General features: G+C 35.6%; 1 protein-coding gene across 1 annotated transcript in view; it reads left to right on the top strand.

Moving 5' to 3' along the window:
- The window catches only part of Gpc6 (glypican 6), a 1075163-nt gene that overhangs the window by 713925 nt on the left and 340470 nt on the right, over positions 1 to 20768 (top strand). The window contains exon 4 of the mRNA XM_005374116.2: positions 14352 to 14517. Coding sequence (XP_005374173.1) covers positions 14352 to 14517 — 166 coding nt within the window. The remainder of the gene's footprint in view (positions 1 to 14351; positions 14518 to 20768) is intronic.

The following is a 20768-nucleotide window of genomic DNA, read 5'->3' as shown; positions in this document are numbered from 1 at the left end:
CTGAGCTAAATCCCCAGCCCCTGGCCATTTGTATTTCTTCTTTTGAGAAAGGCCTATTTATTTCAATTGCCCATTTCGATAGGGTCTTTTATTTTAGGGGCTTAATATTTTTTAGTTCTTTTTATATCCCTGTTATTAGTCCTCTGTCTGGGGAGTTGCTGGTAAAACTTTTCCTCATTTTGCATTTTATCTCTTCATTCTGTAGTTGTTTCCTTTGCTCTGCAGAAGACCTTTAAATTTAATGTGATTACATTTGTGTATTCTTGGTATTTTTCTTGGCAGTTGGAGTTCTGTTCAAGAAGCTTTTGCCTATACCTTCAAGAGACTTACTAAACTATTATTCCAGAAGATTCAGACTTTTTGTTTATATTTATATATGAATACACACACACACACACACACACACACACACACACACACTGATATTGGCTCCTATTGATTTGATTTTAGTGTAGGGTAAGGAATATAGATGAATATTGCTTGTTATGTGTTTGGATAACCAATTTTACCAGCACTGTTTGTTATGCAAGCTATCTTTTCCAGCATACACTGTTGGACATTTGTTGAACATGAGCTGACTGAAGGTCCTTGTGCCTCTTTGTGCATCCTCCTATTCTATTCTACTCTATTCTTCTATTCTATTGTACTGTACTATATTGTACTGTGCTGTATTGTATTGTATCATATCACATCATGTTCTATTCTATTCTACTCTATTCTATTCTATTCTATTCTATTCTATTCTATTCTATTCTATTCTATTCTATTCTATTCTATTCTATTCCCCAATATAGCTGTTTGTGTGCCAGTACCATACTGTTGTTACTACTGTAGCATTTTAGTACAACTTGAGGTCTGGGATCATGATATCTCCTGCCCTGCTTTTGTTGCCCAGGATCGCTCTGGCTATTCTAGATTTCTTCTGATTCTGTGGGAAGAAAAATGGATGGTACTTTGATGGGAATTATATTAAATCTGCATGTCATTTTTGTAATATGGTCATTTTGTGAATTCTAATTCTTCAGGATGTCATTCCACTTTCTAATATCATCATCAATCACTTTTCAGAGCAATACAATTTTAATTATAAAGGCATTTTCTTCCTGGATTAGGTTAATTCTTAAATATTTAATTTTTTGTAGCTACTGTGAATGGGATTGTTTTCCTGATTTCTTTCTCAGTGGGTTCACTCTTGGTGAATAGGAACACTATTGGTTTTTATGCATTTATTTTATAACCTGCCACTTGGTTGAATTATCTTACTAGTTCTAAGAGTCTTCTGGTGGAGTTTTTTGTGTCCTCTATGTAAAAGATTATGCTATCTGCAAACCAGCAGAGTTTGAATTCTTCCTTTCTTACTTGAGTCCCCTTTATTTCTTTCTCTTGCCTAATTGCTCTGGCTAAAATTTTGAGTATTAGGTTGAATAGAAGTGATAAGAATGGATATTTTTTTCTTATTCCTCATTTAAGTGAGAAGGTCTCAGGTTTTCAATACTGTATGATGTTGGCAGTGGGTTTGTCATAAATGGCTCTTATCAATTTGAGGTAAGGTCTTTATATATCAACTTTTGTCAAGGTTTTTTTTAAAATCATGATTGGATGTTAGATTTTTTTTCCACAGGCTTTTGGTTTCTATTGAGATAATTATGTGATTTTCATCCTTATTTCTGCTTCTATTATACTTATTGATTTATGTATGTTGAACCACCTTTGCATCCTGGGATGAAACTAACTCTGTGAACTTTTTCTTTGTCTTTTTTGAGACAGAGTTTCACTATGTAGTTCAGGCGGTCCTTGAAAAGGCTGGCTCAGGCCAGCCTCAAACTCATGGCAATCCTCCTGTCTCAGCCTCCCCAGTTTTGGGATTACAGGCATGCACCACCAAGCCCGACCACTCTATGACTTTTTAATGATTTATTGTATTTTGTTTGCAAGTATCTAATGAGGACTAGTATATCTATATTTATTAAAGAAATTGAGCTCTGGCTTGGTTTATTTCTTCTTTCTTTCTTTTAGCTTTCTTTCTTTCTTTCCTTGTGTGGTTGGGGTATCAGGTTAATGCAAGCTTAAAGGAAAGAGTTTGTCAGTGTTCCTTCCTTTTCAATTTCATGAAAAAGTTGGAGGAGTATTGGTATTAACTATTCCCTGATATCCTTGTAAAATTCAGCAGTGAATCCATCAAATCCTGGGCTTTTGTTAATTGGAAGAGATTTTATTACTGCTTCAATTTCCTTGACTTTAATTGGTCAATTCAGTGTTTTTATATCTTGTGGATTCAGTTGTGGTAATTCATATGTGTCTAGGAATTATCCATTTCTAATAGATTCTTCAGTTTTTTGGAATATAGATTTTCAAAGTTGTTACTTATAATCATCTAGAATCAGTGATTTCTGTGGATTTTACCTTTTTCTTTTTAACTTCATTGATGTGGGTCTTTTCTTTCCTGCCTTTGGTTAAGTTTAGCCATGGGTTTGTCTGTGTTGTTCATCCTTTTAAAGAATCAACTCTGATTCATTCATTCTTTGCATTTTTTTGCTCAATTTAATTAATTTCCATTTGTCATCAGAGATTTTATAGAATCCTTTTCAATATAGTAATTAATGGTTGTTTTGGAAATCGGCATGGTAAAATGAAATAACATTAAGTCTGACAGAATTTTTTTCATAGGAAAATGGTTACTGTGGAGAATATTTTTCTCACAAGGATTCAGTGGCTACAGCAGAGATAAAGGACAACATTCTATATTTCATAACTACAAATGATATTAAAGTTTTTAAAAGGTTTATGAACTAATTCTTTAAAAATCACTTGGAATTATACTTCTTGGTGTGATGCCATGATACTCAACGATGTATTCTTATTTAACTTCTTCCGAATCCCTTCATTTTTACTAAAATACAAGAATATCAGCACCATGGATTTCAGAAGACATCCTTGGGGCAAACGGCGGGAATGTTGGCAAAACTGTCAGGAAAACTTAATCACTGTTTTCTATTTGTCATCATTTTAAAAGTAATTAATGCAAAGTAATATCATTTTATATCAAATATTATATAACTTATGAAAATAGCTCATCTTTCAAAGTAAGTCTTTAGTAAGACTAAAGGGTCATTCCAATGACTGTGTTATTTACAGGAACAATCTTCTATACTGTCTCAACAGATGAAAAACAGAAGCACTGTTTTTGTATCTCTCTTCTACAAATTCTCCCTGTAATGCTTTGCATGGAGTGTTGCTTCTCGGGGTATACTCTCCCCTGCTTCGTTCATCTGCAGAACTATGGAAATCTAAACTATTGAAGGCCACCAAATGTGCAGTGAGCCTGTCCAGACTCATCATGTTGTCTTTGGAAGGTGTTTATTTAGTTTAATAGTAATAGAAATAATGTGAATAGGTGAGCAGGCTAATTTCTCTGTATTCTCTGTATGTCATCTGAGTTGGTGCCTCCGCTCCCCCGGAGTTTACAGCAGTAAGAAATCCTTATGCTGTGTTTCTCACTGAGCAGTTATTCATAAAATTAGGTTCTTTAATAGCTGTTTCTCAGCCAGTCATATAAACATCAAGCAGTTCTCACAAGTCCTTCCTCAGTTGTGAATTTTCCTCCTTGGCAACTTTGAAATCCACTATTCATTTTCATTATAGTACCTTAAGCAGTGCCAGCGCATGGTTACGCTCATTAAGTACTCTGAATGAACTCGATGAATCCAGTTCTAGCTTTCCATTCCATTAATATTGGAAGAAATGGGGATCCTTTTCTTGGAATAACTTTTTGGGTTTTTTCCCCCTCTCTGCTACCTCCATCTTAGCTGTTTTTGTCACCTATTTTTATTACTTTTTGAACAGAAGATTGACCACTGGCCTGTCCTATAAGAGCTCTTCTTGAATACATTCCTTCATGCCATGGAAATTTCCAGTAATGTCCCCCTTCTTAGGAACAGAAGTACATGACTCAGTTGCCAGCCAGCTGGTTAGAGGATGATCTAATTGGTCTTGTGCAATCTCCATTACACTGGTATTTCTAATGTATTGTCTCCTTCCCTGAGATCATGATGGTAGTTTGCCTTACAAGGTGAAGAATGTGTACCATCTGTGCAAATCCCTGGTGCTGCAAGCTGCAGGGATTCTCACGAAGGGCTCATCAGGATTTAGAATGGCTATTGTGAATCCACATGTGTGTAACAACGCTATCATGCATCCATCCAGACAGCATTAGTGCAGTTGGCAGAAGGACATTGCTCATGAAGAAACTGGCAATGGATAATAGATAGATGATAGATAGGTAGATGATAGGTCTAACATATAGATAGATTTCTACACATTTTTGTTGTATATCAAAAATTATCAAAATACACTGTATGGTGTTTTTCTGTATTTCTGTTTGTACCATATCTTACCACATGCCAGTTACTTATACTAAGCATTTAAATTTATACGTTTCCAAGAAATTGATTTAATTTTACATTCTTGAAAATGCCATACCTACTTACCTACTTTAAAGCAGACTGTGTGTATTTCAAAGCAGATGCAAGTATGCAAGTGTTACTGTACAGAACTTCAAGTTCATAGCTTTAAGTTAAGTGGATTCTCACTGCAATAACTCATATTTAAAGTCACTTCTGGCGGGGCATGGTTGCGCACGCCTGTAATCCCAGCAGTTGGGAGGCTGAGGCAGGAGGATCATTGTGAGTTCAAGACCAGCCTCGGCTACAAAGTGAGCTCAAGGCCAGCCTGAACTGCATAGTGAGACCCTACCTCAAAAAGACAAAAACAAACAAATAAATAAATAAAGTCACTACTAAAACGTGTTTCCTAAATTAAGTAATATTTAAGCTATAATTTCTAACTGAGGAAGACAGCTATCTCCTGATGAGACTCGTAGTGATCTTGTTTTATATTCTATGCTCACATTTTGAAAATTTACAACTTTACAGGTAAAGTTTGGAATGTCAAGCAGACTGCCCAAATGAAAAGCAGTATCACCAAGACCTCCTTATGGTACAGTGAGGTAAAATTAAAATAATGTTGTGTTCTATTGGGTAAACACAGTAGAAAGCCCTCTGAAATATGTATTTAACTAGTAGAAAGAGCTATTTCATTCTAATGGATGAAAAATATTCTTGTGTGCATTTGTGTGTGTATGTGTGCATGTTTGTATAATTTATTTAAGTGCTATTTGGAACTATTCCAGTTTGTGGAGCGAATAATAACATGCATTTACTAACTTCTATCGCAGTTTTAGTTATGTTTTAAGGAATTAAATCACATATAGAAACTGGATCTAGATAACACTGAATTTGTTTAATAACCTGAGAAGCATTAACACAGAACCAGCAAGAGCAGACATAGAATGGAACTGAACTTACTTCCCTCATCCTGGTTTTGTTTTTAAGTGTTCCGTGGCATTGATGTCACTTACGCTTGGCTTTGGAAATTCTGCAGTTATGCTTATTAGATAAGCAAATTATGTCGATTCCTTTTCTCCCAGAAACAGAAAGTTCAGTCATCATCTCAGGGCTTACAAATGCTTTGGGAGCCTCATGGTTTCAGAGGCAGTTTCTAGTTAATAAAATTAAATTTTTAAAAATAGGCTGAATTTTTATCACAGTGTCACTATAGGCATTTGTCATCCATGTAGGGAACATTTTTCCTTCAGGCTCTGATTTGCAATTCATAGTTGTTTCCTGTCTTATCCTTGTTCTCTTTCAATGGTACAAGATAAAGAGGAGATAGTTTTAGAGCTTGCACGTTTTAATCAGTATTCAAACTGAATTGGAGAGCCCAAAGCTTCTCTATGTGCAGGCGTGGAAATTCATCTCCACCAAAGCAGCATTAGCCGCAGTGGAAATAATAGGTCACTTCTTGAAAAAGGAGATATTAAGATATCATTCAGGTCATGCCTATCAAACTAATTTTGGTATCATCTAATTCAGGGTTAATGTAATTTATTGCTTTATATAAGTATATAACCAGATATAGCCTTTAGGTATGGATAAAGAATTGTATTTTTGCTCTAGAATTCCTTTTATGGGTTATAATGGGAATTGAAACCAAGGTATTGGGTATGGCAGGAAAACACCCTTCCACTGAGCTACACCCCAGCCCTGAAATTTCCTTACTGTCCAACTATGGTAGTAGGAATTCATTTGTTAAAGGTTCATCTGTCTCTCTTTTTAAACAAATGTATTGAGACATCATTTACATACAATAACATTAACCCACTAAAAGTGAAGATACCAATATTTTAGTATATTTACAATGTTGACTATTGTAACTTTCCATGACCTAATTCTAAACATTTCCATCACAAAAGATAAACATCTTATTATCAGTCACTCTCCCGCCCCTTCTCCTACTTCGATCCCTCTTTTGCCCCAACCCTTGACAACCACTACTTATTTTCTGTCTTTACTGATTCACCTATTCTGGACATTCTGTATGAATAGAATACAATAACATGTGGTCTTTTATGACTGGCTATGGTCATTCAGTCTAGTGTTTGCAAAGTTCATCCATGACAGCATATATTAAAATTTCATTCCTTTAAATTGCTGAGTAACATTTCATTGTATGACTATATCATGTTTTGTTTATGCACTAATCAGTTAATGGACATTTGGACTGTCACCAGTTCAGAGCTATTAGTGAATAACTCTTCTACAAACATTTGTTTACAAGTTTTGTGTGGTATGCTTTCATTTTCTTAGGTGTATAGCTAGCAGTAGAATGTTTGTGTTACAAGGTAGTTCTATGTTTATCCTTTTGAGGAACCACCAAACTTTCCCAGGTCACCCCACTCTTCTATATTCTGTTTGTAATAATGCAGGGTTTCAACTCCTCCACCCCGACACCTGTACTCATTATTGTCTGTTTTTTACTTTAAAGCCATCCTAGTGGTATGAAGCAGCATCTCATCTTAATTTGCATTTCCCTGACAACTAATAATGTTGAACATCTTTTCATGAGTTTTCAACAATTTGCAAGTCTTCTTTCGAGAAACATATATTTGTGTTCTTTGCCTACATTTTATTATGTTATGTTTTTTGTGGTTAAACTGTAGGATTCTGTACATATTCTGGATATTAGACCATTATGGTATACATGATTTGTCAGTGTTTTCTCTTATTCATACCCTGTCTGTTTATTTCCTTGATAATACCCTTTGAGGAACAAATATTTAAAATTTTTATGAAATCCACTTATTTTTTTCCTTCACTATCTTATTTAAGAATCCACTGTCAGATACAACAAGTTCATTAGGATTTACCCCAATAGCACTGTTGAAGCTTTAAAAAAAATTTCTTCTTCTATTTGAGTCATGAGTAAATTCTGACTTAATTTTTGTAATGGGCTGTGAAGTAAGCTTCACCTTCATTCCTTTGCTTGTGAATACACAGCTGTCCCAGTAAGATTTCCTGATGAGATTGTTCATTGCCCATTGAATGGTCTCTGTATCTAGTTGAAAATCAATTGGCCATAAAGGTGTAGGCTCATTTCAGGTCAGTTCTAATTCACTGATCTATGTCTGTCATTATGCAATGCCATTGTGCTGTTGTTCAAAAAAGAGCAGAGAAGATTATATCCAGTCTCTCAAAAACATGCAGTACTGTATTGCTCACTATCTGCACTCTGTCCTACAGCACACCTGCTTTCATCCTGCCTGAGTGACATTCTGTATCATTGAGTAGAAACAAGCCCACTGTCTTCGGCCCCTGGCACCTGGAAGCCTCAATTCTACTCTTTATTTCCAGGAGTTTGTGAACTTTTGATGTCTCCTAAAACTGGAATCATGTAGTATTTTTCTTTCAGTGTCATACTGGCTTCACTTAGCCTAACATCTTAAAGGTCCACCCATATTTAGCTTAGGAGAAGATTTCCTTCTTTTTAAAGGCTGAACAAATGTTCCATCTTATGTGTTTACCAAAAATTTTTTCTCCACTCATCCATCAATGAGTTAGTTTTATTCCACTTCTCAGCTGTAGGGAATAAGGGTACAGTGAACGTGGGAGGGTAAATATCTCCTGTTTTACACCCTTTTAATTTTTTTTGGTACCAGGAATTGAACTCAGGACCTTGCACTTACCAGGCAGGCACTGTGCCACTGAGCTATATTCCCATCCCCTAAGAATGTACAGTTTAATTTCCACATATGTGTATATGTTACAATTTTCTTTCTGTTATTGATTTCTAGCTTCAATTCCATTCTACTTACAAAAAATACTTGGTATGATTCAAGTATTTTTAAATTTCTTAAGACTTGAGCTTTAGCAATGTTTTTTAACTTCATTTTAGTAGACATTTTCTTCATTAATCACTGTCTTGGTTGCTGTAATTTTTGTTAGATTCCAAAGTTCTCAAAAGTGCAGTCTTTCATTTTTTTTTAGATTAGTAAATTCTTAAGTGAAGAGACCAATTCTTGATGCTCCACTCCCTACTCTGCCATTTCTATTATGTTACTTATCCTCAGTGAATGTTCTACAGACATTTATTACCTGGCTACTGCAGGGTCCTCCCATTAACCCCTAATCCCAGTTCTATGCTAAGTGTTCTTTCATGGGTTCACATTACACAGCATTCCTCCAAGATGAATACAAATTTAAGTTCCCATGGATTTACTACAAAACCTATTTACAAGCTGAAGAATAATAATTAAAAAGACTGAATATGAGCACTAATTTGAATGTAATCTGATCATACTTGAAGGCTTCAGAAAACACTTCAGTTACTGGGGATACATATTAAGATCATGAACAGAAGTATCCTGTCACTTGCAATAACTATACCTTGGAAAGTGGAGATTGGCATCAACTCTTGCTTAAAAACACATTTAGAATTTTCCTCACTAAATAATTCACTTACATTAATTTGTCTGTCCTCTGAGGACAAAATGTAGATGTGTCTATTTTGGTAGTATGATTTTCATACAAACAAGCACTTTCTAGATATATACCATTTTCTTTGTATGCAATGACTCATAACTTTCACATTTTCTTGTTTATTTAATATTTGAAGAACATCTTACTTTACGTTGACTACTATTTCAGATTGCTAATGTGAGAACCAATGTATAAATATTGGTCCACATACAGAAATCTTTCAGAGACCTGAAATTGCTTTTTACAACGTTGAGGACATGATATGCTTCAATTCACATTTATAAAACATAATAATTGGGGCTGGGGATTTAGCTCAGCGGCAAAAGCTCCTGCCTGGCAAGCGCAAGGTCGTGAGTTCGGTTCCTGGTACCAGAGAAAAACAAACAAACAAAAAAAAAAACATAATAATTAATTGCTACAACATTTTGACACTCAAGAGTAGCCAGGTAGATGTCTTTGTCCTATCCCCCAATATAGCTTGATCGTATCCTTTTCATAGTTCTTAAAATATTCCAGTGTAGCACCTTTACAAAATGAACTACATCAATAAAACCATGAAGTTTCATAGGGACAGCTCAAATATTTTGTCTTATTTATATGCAGTTATTCTGCAAGAACATTGTTTATAATATTACCTATGATATAACATGTCACTCATTATACAAACAAGACCAAAAGAAGAAGGTAAAATAGAATTTAACCCAAAATGTAAGGAGCTCATATTTCTTCTTCCTTCCAATATAAATTCTTGACAAAAAATTATTAATTTTTTGGTGTAAACTCCAATAAGTATCCTATCCAAAGTCATCATTATGAAGTTATTATTTGACTACATAAGTCTGTTTCCCAGTCTACTTTGAATATTTTGGCAGCTACAGATATAGATTTCAAACATAAACAAAAATTCACATTACCAACTAGAAGAACAGTTTCAACATTTTATTCCTTAAAAATGTTTATATTCATTATTGTTGCTAAAAGAATACAACTTTCTTCAGTAGGAAATGTTTTTCCTAATACTCTAAAAAATTTACAAATTTGTGGCTCCCTATGTTTGAGATTTTTCTTTTTTTAAATTTTGAATGTGACTCTTACAACTCTTTTTTAATGCTGTTTTTTCTAAATATACAGACATATATCAGGCTTATTTATTTTTAATTTTCATATTGCCCAGAGACCTACTTGTAGATGATTTGAGATCCAACGTTCATATGGTTACACTCAGACTAGAATGGTGTAGCGTATTATTTAAAGGAAATTCACAATAAAATTAAAAATGGATACCTATTGGAATATATAAAATAAAAAATAATGATAATCCAAATACTGACAAGAATGTAGAAAAAACTCTTATCCATTACTGATAGGAAAGTAAAATACTACATGTACCCTCTGGAAAATACTTGGCAATTGCTTACAAAACTAGATATGCACCTGCCATATGATCCATTATTTATACTATTAAATACTTATCCTAGAAAAATGAAAACTTATGTTTATGCAAAAACATATGCATGAATGCTTCTAGCAAACAACCTAGTTACCCTTCAGTGGGTAACTGAATAACAACCCAGTTACCCTTCAGTGGATGAATAGTTGAGCAAACTCTGTATGTCCAAACAATGAAATATTGCTCAGTTATAAAAAGGAATGTTACTAATGCATGAGTGGACCTCAAGGGCATTATGTTTGGTGAAAAAAAAAAGAAATAAAGAAAATTAAGCTGAAAAGTTTATAGGCTGTTTGATTCTATTTTCAAATCTTTCTTTTAAAATGATGAAATTATACAGATTAAAAAAAAACAGATTAGTGGCTTCTAGCTGACAGGAATAAGGGGTGAGGTAGAGGTAGGACAAAAGAATTCTTTTGGTGATAGAATGATTCTGTACACTGATTTTGATGATTACACAGCTCTGTATATAGGATAAAACTGCACAAAGTTGTGTAGACCCATGCACATACAAAGACATGCAGGTGTAAAAAGTAATCAAAAGTGTGTCGGTTACTTTTCTCTCATTGCTGAGACAAAATACCTGATACCCAAAATTAAGGAAGGAGAGGTTTATTTAGCTCACAGTGTGTGGCGGTTTCAGTTTATAATCAGTTGGCTCCAAGGCAGGGTGGCATGGTGAGAGACAATAGTTGGAGGTGTCAGAAGAAAGCAGAAGCAGCAAGAGCAAAAATGAGGGGAGCAAGCCTCTTTTCCTCCTTTGTATTGTGTGCAGGCTACACACCCTAGGGCAGGGCATATGTAGCACTCACAACTTCTCTGTGCCCTCCTCTTGCACAGGATTAGGATGTCTACAAAGTGAAGGCCCTGGCCCCATGCTGAGTCACTTAGTTAAACATTTAAGGTTCTCAGGTTGACACAATGTATCAACCATTACAAAAACTTAATAAGATCTATGGACTGGATAACTGCAGAGTAATACTATCAATTGCCATGTCTTGATATTACCCTTCAGCTATGTAAAATGTCACCACTTCAAGACTGTGAGTGAAGGGTACCATAACTTCATTACTTCTTCAAATTTGTGTGAGTCTATATCAATTTGAAAATAGAGTTTTAAAGAGTATAACACTTTACATAACTGGTATTTAAAACAACTTTCTATTCAGTTTGAAGCAAGAATTTTAGAAAGTTTAATTTAGCCATACAATGGGTAAGTTCAAAACACATGACATGCAATGAAAGCTTTGACTTTGATCCCCCAAGCTTGGTTTTCTTCTTCAAATGTCCTTCGTTTGACCAAGAAGGATATCCTTTCTGAATGTGCTTGGAGACCCACACTTAACTTAAACAACATTGTTCTTTTAGGTTATTAAGGGTGTTCAATTATCTCTGTTGGTTGCTACCCTGAGTTGGAGACTCTTCTGAAATGTCAGACTGAGAAAATTGTGCTGGTTCTAACACAATTTTTTTAAGCAAAGCTTTGAAATTAATACAATCAATAGCATTTGACAGCAAAATTTAAAAGCAACAATTGAATGCTAAGATGTATGAAACCATCTTTTTCTGTTTTTTTTTTCATCTCTGAATATTTGTGTGGCCAAGAAATTGGTAAACATAACAGAAAGGATGATTCAGAAAGGATCTGAGCATGTGTATCATAATCATAATACTTTATATGATATGTACCTTGTGCAGAGCAGTTATAATGATGGACAAGACAGTCAAGGTGTCCAAGAGGTCTCGAGTTTGCATCCCTCGTGTTGACAAATGCTCCAAGTTTTACCCTGGGACACTGAATATGAAGAAACAAAACATTATATATAAGCACTGCTGAGAAAATGAACAGCATAACAATCAAAGAATGAGGTTTTGTCAGCTTGAGTGAAAATACAGTGAGTCCTTGTTGGAAGCATTGTACAGAAATTGCAATGTTATGAAAAACAATGTAAAATAAAATTTTACAAACAAGGCTTTGTCAGGCTGCAAATAAGAAATGAATATGTAAGAATTTGAAAGCTCACATTTATGTGTAATACAGAATTATAGCCTCTGAGTTTGTTTTTTAATGGATGGCTTGGGATATCTGTGGATAAAAGAAAATTTTAAAACAATTCTGCTCAAATGAAGCAGCTAATCTGAAAGTGATATGATAACATTACTATATTCTCACAAATGAATAAATTCATACACACATACATGCATACACACACATACATAAATACATACACACATACATACATACATACACACACATACATACATAGAACCACTAGACTCTTTATTTCTGTTCCATTTCTTTGTTTATTTGTTGTCATAGCATTTTTAGAATGATTACTGTCATTCTCTCTGTATCTTTATAAATGCCAATTATATTTCACTTCACTTCCTTAACTTAGAGTACTTCACACACTTCTATTGTTGATCATGTTGATTCCGTTTCATTCAAGCCAACATTAAATTGTTAGGAAAAGTAAGAATCAAGGAGAGATTGCTTTAGAGTAAAAGAAAATGGATATTACTTTGGTGTAAAATAATGAGGTGAATTAATAGACAGATACGACAGATAAAGAACACAAAAAAGATAAAAGGCAAACAGGAAAATGCAAACTGAACAGTCTAGGAGTGGACATATAACTGGTTACCATAAAAAGCCTTTGACTTGTCTGTATATTTGAAATTTTTCATCAAAATTTTGACATAAAATGCAAAAAAACTCAGAAGGACATCTGGATATTCCAGTGTCCAGATAAATAAATAAATGGCTTTATTTTCTGAGATAATGTCTTAGGATATTATCAGCATGCAGCATAAAATTTTAAAAATGTTACAGAAACCAAAGAGAAGCATTAAAAGTACCCAAGTTTGGTTTTTAGGTAAAGGATAGAATGACCTGGAGTAGCTATAGAAATTGAAAGTGTCCATTTATGTGCAAATACTTCAGTGTTCTAGCATTATACTGGCAATATGCCCCATCAGTACCTGAATGATCTGAATGTCCTTGCTAGATAAATGTCACCCATGGACCCAGTCCCTCTAATACGACCACAGTTCTCACAAGGCCCAACAACTCCAGTTAGCTTTAGTGAGGTTATTTTTTTCCCTTTGATCTAAAGCACAAGTATAGCAATATGTATTTAGTTACTTGACTAAAACATCAAAATTCTGTAACCCAACTAAACGGTAGGACAATAATTTAACATGTAGTCATGAAAAAAACTTCCTGTATTTTTTATTGATGATGTATACTGCTTTAAATATTATTTCTTCTTAAAGTCAAATTAGAGTTTTTAATGAGTCTTTAAAAGTCCTTATTGTTTTAGAAGTGATTAACTCTGGTGTATCACATTTCTTATTCAGCACCAATAGCCCTTCTTTGTCAGTTGATTAGTAATTCCTCTGAATAACTCCTCTGCTTACATTCAGCACCAGTACAATCACAGATGCCTGTGAATGGTGCCTTATAGGTTCCATTGCTTTGACATAGGCCTGGATCTCAGAAGTCCCAGACAAGTTGATACTGCTCTTTTCAAAAAAATTATGTGCAAAAGTCTATCCGCCAACCTCCTTGAGAAAAAAAGGTCAAGTAACTAGTTGGAAACTTTTCTAAAGGTGTCACATTAAACTTTAATAATACCTACACTTTTATGGGGCTTTTAACTTTCCAAATTGCTTCCACGTGCTTTATCTCATTTCACGTCCTGTTGCAATGGAACTATGTCTGTTTTAGGGCTGAATTACAATGGCATCAATATCAAAATGTTGACAGGGACATTTCAAAAGTTGGTTATTAATTTGCTGAGCAGAAGTATTCAATAGGTATGGGCTGGCTTCAAGAGGAATTAAAAAGGGTTATCATTCTGGGGTTGAGATCCTGATAATTTCAACTGTTTGAAGATTACTAGAGCTATTTTGCCTGTTTTTTTTTTTTCTTCTTTTTTTAATGGACAAAGTGACTTCCTTTTTCCTGTCTTTTGTTCTTCTTATTTCTGATTTTCTTTTCCTTTTACTTTCTAATTTTTCTACAGGTGAGCCCCACCCCTGGGTGTATCCGCGCACTCATGAAGATGCTGTACTGTCCATACTGTCGAGGACTGCCCACTGTGAGACCCTGCAACAACTACTGCCTCAATGTCATGAAGGGCTGCTTGGCCAATCAGGCGGATCTGGACACCGAGTGGAACCTGTTTATAGGTAAGAACCATTGAAACAGACCTGCGATTGGACAGACGAGAACAGCAAGTATCGTGATGTTTGAAAGGCAGGTCAGAAGGTAGGATGACTTGTATAAACTTCAAACAGCTTCAGCAAAGTATAAACATTACTTTTGCATTTTTCTTCTTTTTGTTCTGCAAAATAAGAAAGACTTTCTTGTGTATGACATAGGATGGTTCTGTTAAACGTGCCCAAGCTAGCTGTGTTCCCTTAGTGCGTCTCTCCAATGAAAACAATAAAAGCAACTGTTTTGAGTGTCCCTGAGTTCCTATGAGAAGGGTGAGTTAGAAAAGAATACTGTAAAAAAGTGGAAAGTACTCATCTTGATTTGTATTACCTTAATAGAGCCACAGATTTTAAAAAACAATTTGTTCCTTAAATTCTAGATGAAAATAGCTTAATGAGTAAAGCATGCAAATTTTCTATCTCACTCTGGGAAAAAACAGGCTTCAAGCACACAAGCCTGAAACAGCCTTCCGGTCTTTAGAACATAGGAGGAAAAGAGATAGGGAGAGTTTGGCGGAAACACTGTGAATCATGGCTCTGTTCTTAGGTTGCGAAATCATTGGGGAGGTTTCACTGTCCAAAGAAATTTCCCAAATAGCTATCCAAGGATAAAAGGACAAATTTGATAGGGAGGCTTCTCCCAGGAAAACACATGGGCCTTGAAAGAGTAAATGTGTTTTCTTCCCCTCTGTCAAATGGCCTTCAAATAAAAGTACTTCCAATTGCATTTACTGCAATTACAGAGTGACAAGCAGGAGAGGTGAAAATAGCACTGGCATTCATCAGCCTCAGAGGGCCCTCGTCATTTATGCCAGCCTCTGAACCAGAACGCACAGGCAAGTCTACTGACATGTAAGGTTTGGGTAGGACAGAAAAAGATCTAAATGTGTTAGAATTCAGAAAACCTGGGGCTTACTCTGCAGACATGCGCTAAGGTTACAGGCACTTGGGTAATGTAAGTCACTGGCTCACTCTCTATTGTATCTTATTTAAGAAGATCAGAGAAAATTGTTTTGACGTGTATTTTTTTCAAGAGATATTTTTAGTGTGGGTAGATTAAATTGAAAGTCATCTAACAAAATATGAGAATCATTTCAGAGAGAATAAATTATAATGCTGTTCTTTCTCCCTTCAGTGGGAGGACAAAATCTGTTTGTAAGATCTCAGATTACATGATTTGAAAACTAAGGGAGTTTTGACAAAGTTCTTGAGACATCCTTCTAACTCAAAAGGGACATGATTCTCTGCTAAGATTTTTGTTTGCTAAGATTTTGGGGGAAGATACAAATAAAAAAATAAGAATAAACTTAGTGTTATTTATTCTAGAAGATTTAGAGTCACTGCAAAGAGAAGGTAACCAAATACTGCTTAAAAAATGTAATCCCTTCAAGTGTAAAGTGATTACTAGTTTTTAAACTAAATTTAACCTCTGGAGTCATATAGATCATTTATACATTTTAACCTAATTCCTAGCATTGTCTTTGTTCAGCCTGAAATTTATTGATAAAAACGGTTGTGTGGATCTTGTTAAATAGAGCAAGACGTGATTAAGAATGAGAATATGGGCCTTTTAATTTAGAAAACAACAGTGATTTTTTACTGGCTTTCTTTCCCTCAGTGATCATTGGCTTTTTTAACTTAAAACAAATCCTTATACTTTCAGTCAATTTTCCTAAAAGCTAATTAGATATGAAATTGAATGGCTAAAACATAACACTTATTTACAAAACTCTAATTGGAACACCCTCTGCCCCGTGTGTTGGTCATACTTAGGTGGAACTTATTCTCTGTCCTGCAGGAACACATTTCAAGTTTCTCCCTCCCTCTCTCTCTGTTTATTAGAGTTAATGGTTTCCAAGAAAATTCTGCTTATTGTCTTTCTCTGGGTTTTGCTATGGTACTGAGAACTGAATGCCAACAGACTTAGAAAGCAAATTATATATCCATACTAGTTCTGGTTTGGGTGTGATGTGTTAGTTCACACAATTTATTACTTAACTTCCCTAAAAGTGCCAACTCATCTTCCACACAAATGCATCTAGGATGAGAGTGGAACAGTTTTCACAAATGCACTGACAGACATCTGTGTGCAAATTGTTGATCTCTCAAAAATTATATGAAACAGCCTCTTTCTGGTCAGCACCTACAGACCATCGCTCCAGAGTCCAGCGTCTCATCAAAAAGCCCTTCCCTCCTGTCGCTGTCCACTGCATTTGCCATCTTTGCCTGCTACGTACATCTTAGTTTCATATTTTGCGTATTTTTTCTATTATGTTCATTGTGTTTCATTTTGTGTTCCTTTCAATGTTATCAGTGGCATGCAATCAACTACCAATAAAAATAATAGTCAGGAGCCAGGGATATGGCTCAGTGGCATAGCACCTGACAAGCCCAAGGTCCTGAGTTCAATTCCCGGTACCACGCGCACAAAAAGGTCGGATTGATGGCAAATTTTCATGATCTTTACAATGCTGAGAATTAATTGAAAGCAATTAATAACTGTTTAGATTTCAGTTAGTGTCTGGGCCATGTCAAAAGAAAAGCAGCTCATAAGTAAGGTGAAATGTGTTAAGTGTTCCGCTAAAGACTTCTGTGGCATTTCACTCACCTCCAAAACCTCTGTGGGTTGGTTTTTATTGTTTTCTTTTTTTTTTTTTTTTTTTGGTTTTGGTTTTTCTCCGGTACCAGGAACCGAACTCACGACCTTGCGCTTGCCAGGCAGGCGCTTTTTGCCGCTGAGCTAAATCCCCAGCCCCTATTGTTTTCTTTTAATCTTAGGAAAAGAAAACCGGCAGTCTATTCTGGATGTGTTGCTTAGTCTCCTCCAACAAATTTCACTCTGAGCCCAGCACAGAGGCAGTGCTCCAAAGATTATCAAGTAACTAGTGTGAGAAAAATGAAGAGCTCTGGTTTTTTTTAAAGTTAATGACAGCTTTGAAGAATATACTAGTGGGTCCTTTTTTTTTTTGGTTTTTCTCCGGCACCGGAACCGAACTCACGACCTTGCGCTTGCCAGGCAGGCGCTTTGCCGCTGAGCTAAATCCCCAGCCCCAGTGGGCCCATTTTAAAGTACTTGGAAAGCCCCAGGTCCCCTCTGGCAGATACGTGCAGTGCCCACTGGGAGCACATGGGATGCCACTGTACACAACACAGCCCACCGGCCCCTTGTGGCCCAGTCCTGATGAGTGGGTGAGCCAAGAGTACCGGAGCCAGTCAGCCCTGGAAAGAACAGGAGAGGAGATTTTGTCCTGTTTTCACTGCTGGGAACTATGTAGTGGGAGAAACACCTAATTTGAGATACTGACAGTCTGCGCTTAGACACTTACCCCAGATGTTTCTGTATATTCATGTACAACTTTTCCCACCCGCGCTTCTGAATGTTGCTTGAAATGCAAAATGGTTTTCTTTAAAAATATTTACTTTAAATTAAGATTTCTTAGAGGGAAACAGTTTGTGGGCAGAACTCGTTTCAGTAATATCTTGTGGTTATTTTGAGTGTTCGCACTGACGCCAGCACTACACAGGTAAGAATTTCATTTGGGACAAGAGGCCATGTTGCAGATTACATCCAGCTCAGAAACACAAAAGTCAAGGTTGAAACTACACTTATGTGGCTAGAATAAATCTTGCCTACACTTTACAGTCAAGGATATATGAGACAGCCTCCTCCAAACAGCTGGTACCATCTAAGATTTTATAAGTTGCGTGAACCAGAGAGAGTTTTTTAAAAAAGGTTGCTGTTATGGAAAGACAAAGCACGGATTCTATTTCTATATGTTTATCACTAAGTACGTACAAACTGCTTCGTGTAGCAACTATAAACCTAAGACCTAAAGATGTTTATGTCCCAATTATGTAGTCTTTTCAAGCAATCCTGGTTAGTAAGGCACTAATAATCTTAGCATATTAGCTCAACTTACTATATGAGTAAACTCGACATATTTTTCTCTCAGGGAATTTAATATAGTTAAATAAATTATAATGAACTCTGATAAATACTAGGATGATAGGTATCTCATCAGCAAGGGGATTTAACTTGCTCTAGGGTCTCAAAACAGCCCTGTCTCAGAAAGTAAAATAAAATACTACATGTGATTGTATCAGATTAGCGTTGTTAAGCATAAACTACAGTAAAAAGTAACAACACATATACCTGGTATAAAACATCCCCCTTGGTATTCCCAAGTCCCAGGACAATTTTAGTAGGTCTAGTATGATCTGTCAGTGGTTTCTTAAATGCTCATCTGTTTTTCTTTTGAACATTTTCTACCATAAACTCACTACAACCACCACCACCATTGCCACTAATGTGAACTGAGAGATTTGGAGAATTTCTGTAATTTCATGAAGAGGAATTTGAGTTCCCTGATTGATGAAGGCTCTCCGGTGAAGGGAAAAGCCAGCAGGAAAATCTGCATTTTAGTGTAGACTCTGAAAACCCAAAGACTAGACACACAAAGGGTATCACATTTTTCTGGGCCTTCTCTTTTCCAAACTGACCAATTGCTAAATTTCATACACAGTGTATTAACTATTGTTATTCTTTCATTATCTTGTTATGAATTTTTTTTTTAATAAAAATCCTAACAGTTGTGGTGGAGCATCCCGACACAGAACTTTGAAATCTGAAATGCTCCAGAATCTGAAACTTTTTGAGTGTTGGCACATGCCACAGGTAGAAAATTCCATACCTGACCTCACAGGAGGATCACAGCCACAACACAGGAACATAACACAGTTTATTCAGCATTGCCTAGAGAAAAAAAGGCCTTTCTAATCTCTTTAGCTGACATAAACTATTTTCATGTGCACAGTTATTAAACATAGCATATTAAAAAAAGAGCGTCCTAAGGCAGAAAACTGGCAAGAGTGAGCATATCAAACATGAAACCCAGTGTGGGTGCTTCCTCTACCGCAGGCCGAGACTCTTTAGGGCATATTGTGCATTTATTCCTTCATTTGTTCATTCATCCTGCACCTGTGTGGACCGTGCTTTGGCTTAACGCAGCACTAGAGTGGAGGACAGAGAAGGCCTCTCCTTGGTGAGAGCCACATTCAACTTCCTTTGAATGGAATAAATGGTAATAACTAGACAGAAAATAGAAGGGAAGAGAGAAGAGGCTGTCCTACTTTACTTTGCATGTCTATTCTTTTAAGGGAAGTGTGAGTAATTAAGTAATTTAAAAATCACATATCTATGTTGTTAATGGACTCAATATGAATAGAGACAGCAGAAACAATCAGATAATGAACATTGTCCTTTCACTGTGACAACCGCTGTAAGTGGGAAATTATAGCCAGTTGCAAGGCAGCTGTGTTGGATCAGTCAGCTGACTAGCACCGTGTAGTAAATGACAACTTTGGTGCACAGATGACTTTCTGAGAACCTACAAGAGTTATTTATCTTCAAGGTAATTCATATATTCACTACTCTGTATTTGGAGGAAAGTGTTAGATAGACTTTATTTGAAATTTAAAAATATACATTTACTGTGTGTGATAAACAGACTCTGGTTTTCTTTTATAACATCTTCCAGACTGTATGCTATTACATTTCAGAGGGATATAAAAGAAACTATTTCAAATATATGAATAATGTAGTATTCTTTCAAAGACCTTCTCAAGAATTAAATTCTATAACATAAATCTGATACGCCGTATTTTAGTTGCAGAGAATTCCATAGAAAGCATGATAAGGACTCTGACTGATTTACTCTGAAATCCCAGGTTATACAAGCTCCAGACCCTAAACATAGAAATTTATTTGTTTTAAACTGAGGAGAAAGAGAAATTTAAGAATTGTCATCAGCAGCCAGTGTTCCGGGGATATTCATCTCTGCTGTGTGTAATATGGGAGACTACTCAGTAATGTGGTCCAGAAACACTACTCTTAAATTGAGGAACAGTAGTAAAGCAATTATTTTAAAATCTGATCTGTTAGTAAGAGGACTTACATTTGCTTTGCTGCTTTCCGAAAAGCACTGAGAAAGACCTTTAGAAGAAACTACTTTTCTATCAGTTGAAATCTGACGCCACCCAACACTTTGCTTTCTTTATCATTGATTGAATATTTTCCATTTCTGATGGGAATGTGTCATTTATTGTGTTCTCCATGTAACAGAGTCAGAGTACATAAGCAGTACTAATTATTCAATAATTTTTTCTAAAATTAAAGAATAAAGCAATTAGCTGGTACCCAACTGCTTTTCACTGGTTGCATTTGT

Source organism: Chinchilla lanigera, unplaced genomic scaffold (assembly GCF_000276665.1).
Source record: "Chinchilla lanigera isolate Chin_1 unplaced genomic scaffold, ChiLan1.0 scaffold00003, whole genome shotgun sequence".
In the NCBI taxonomy this organism is placed as follows: domain Eukaryota; kingdom Metazoa; phylum Chordata; class Mammalia; order Rodentia; family Chinchillidae; genus Chinchilla; species Chinchilla lanigera.
This window is presented reverse-complemented; position numbering and strand designations above follow the sequence as displayed.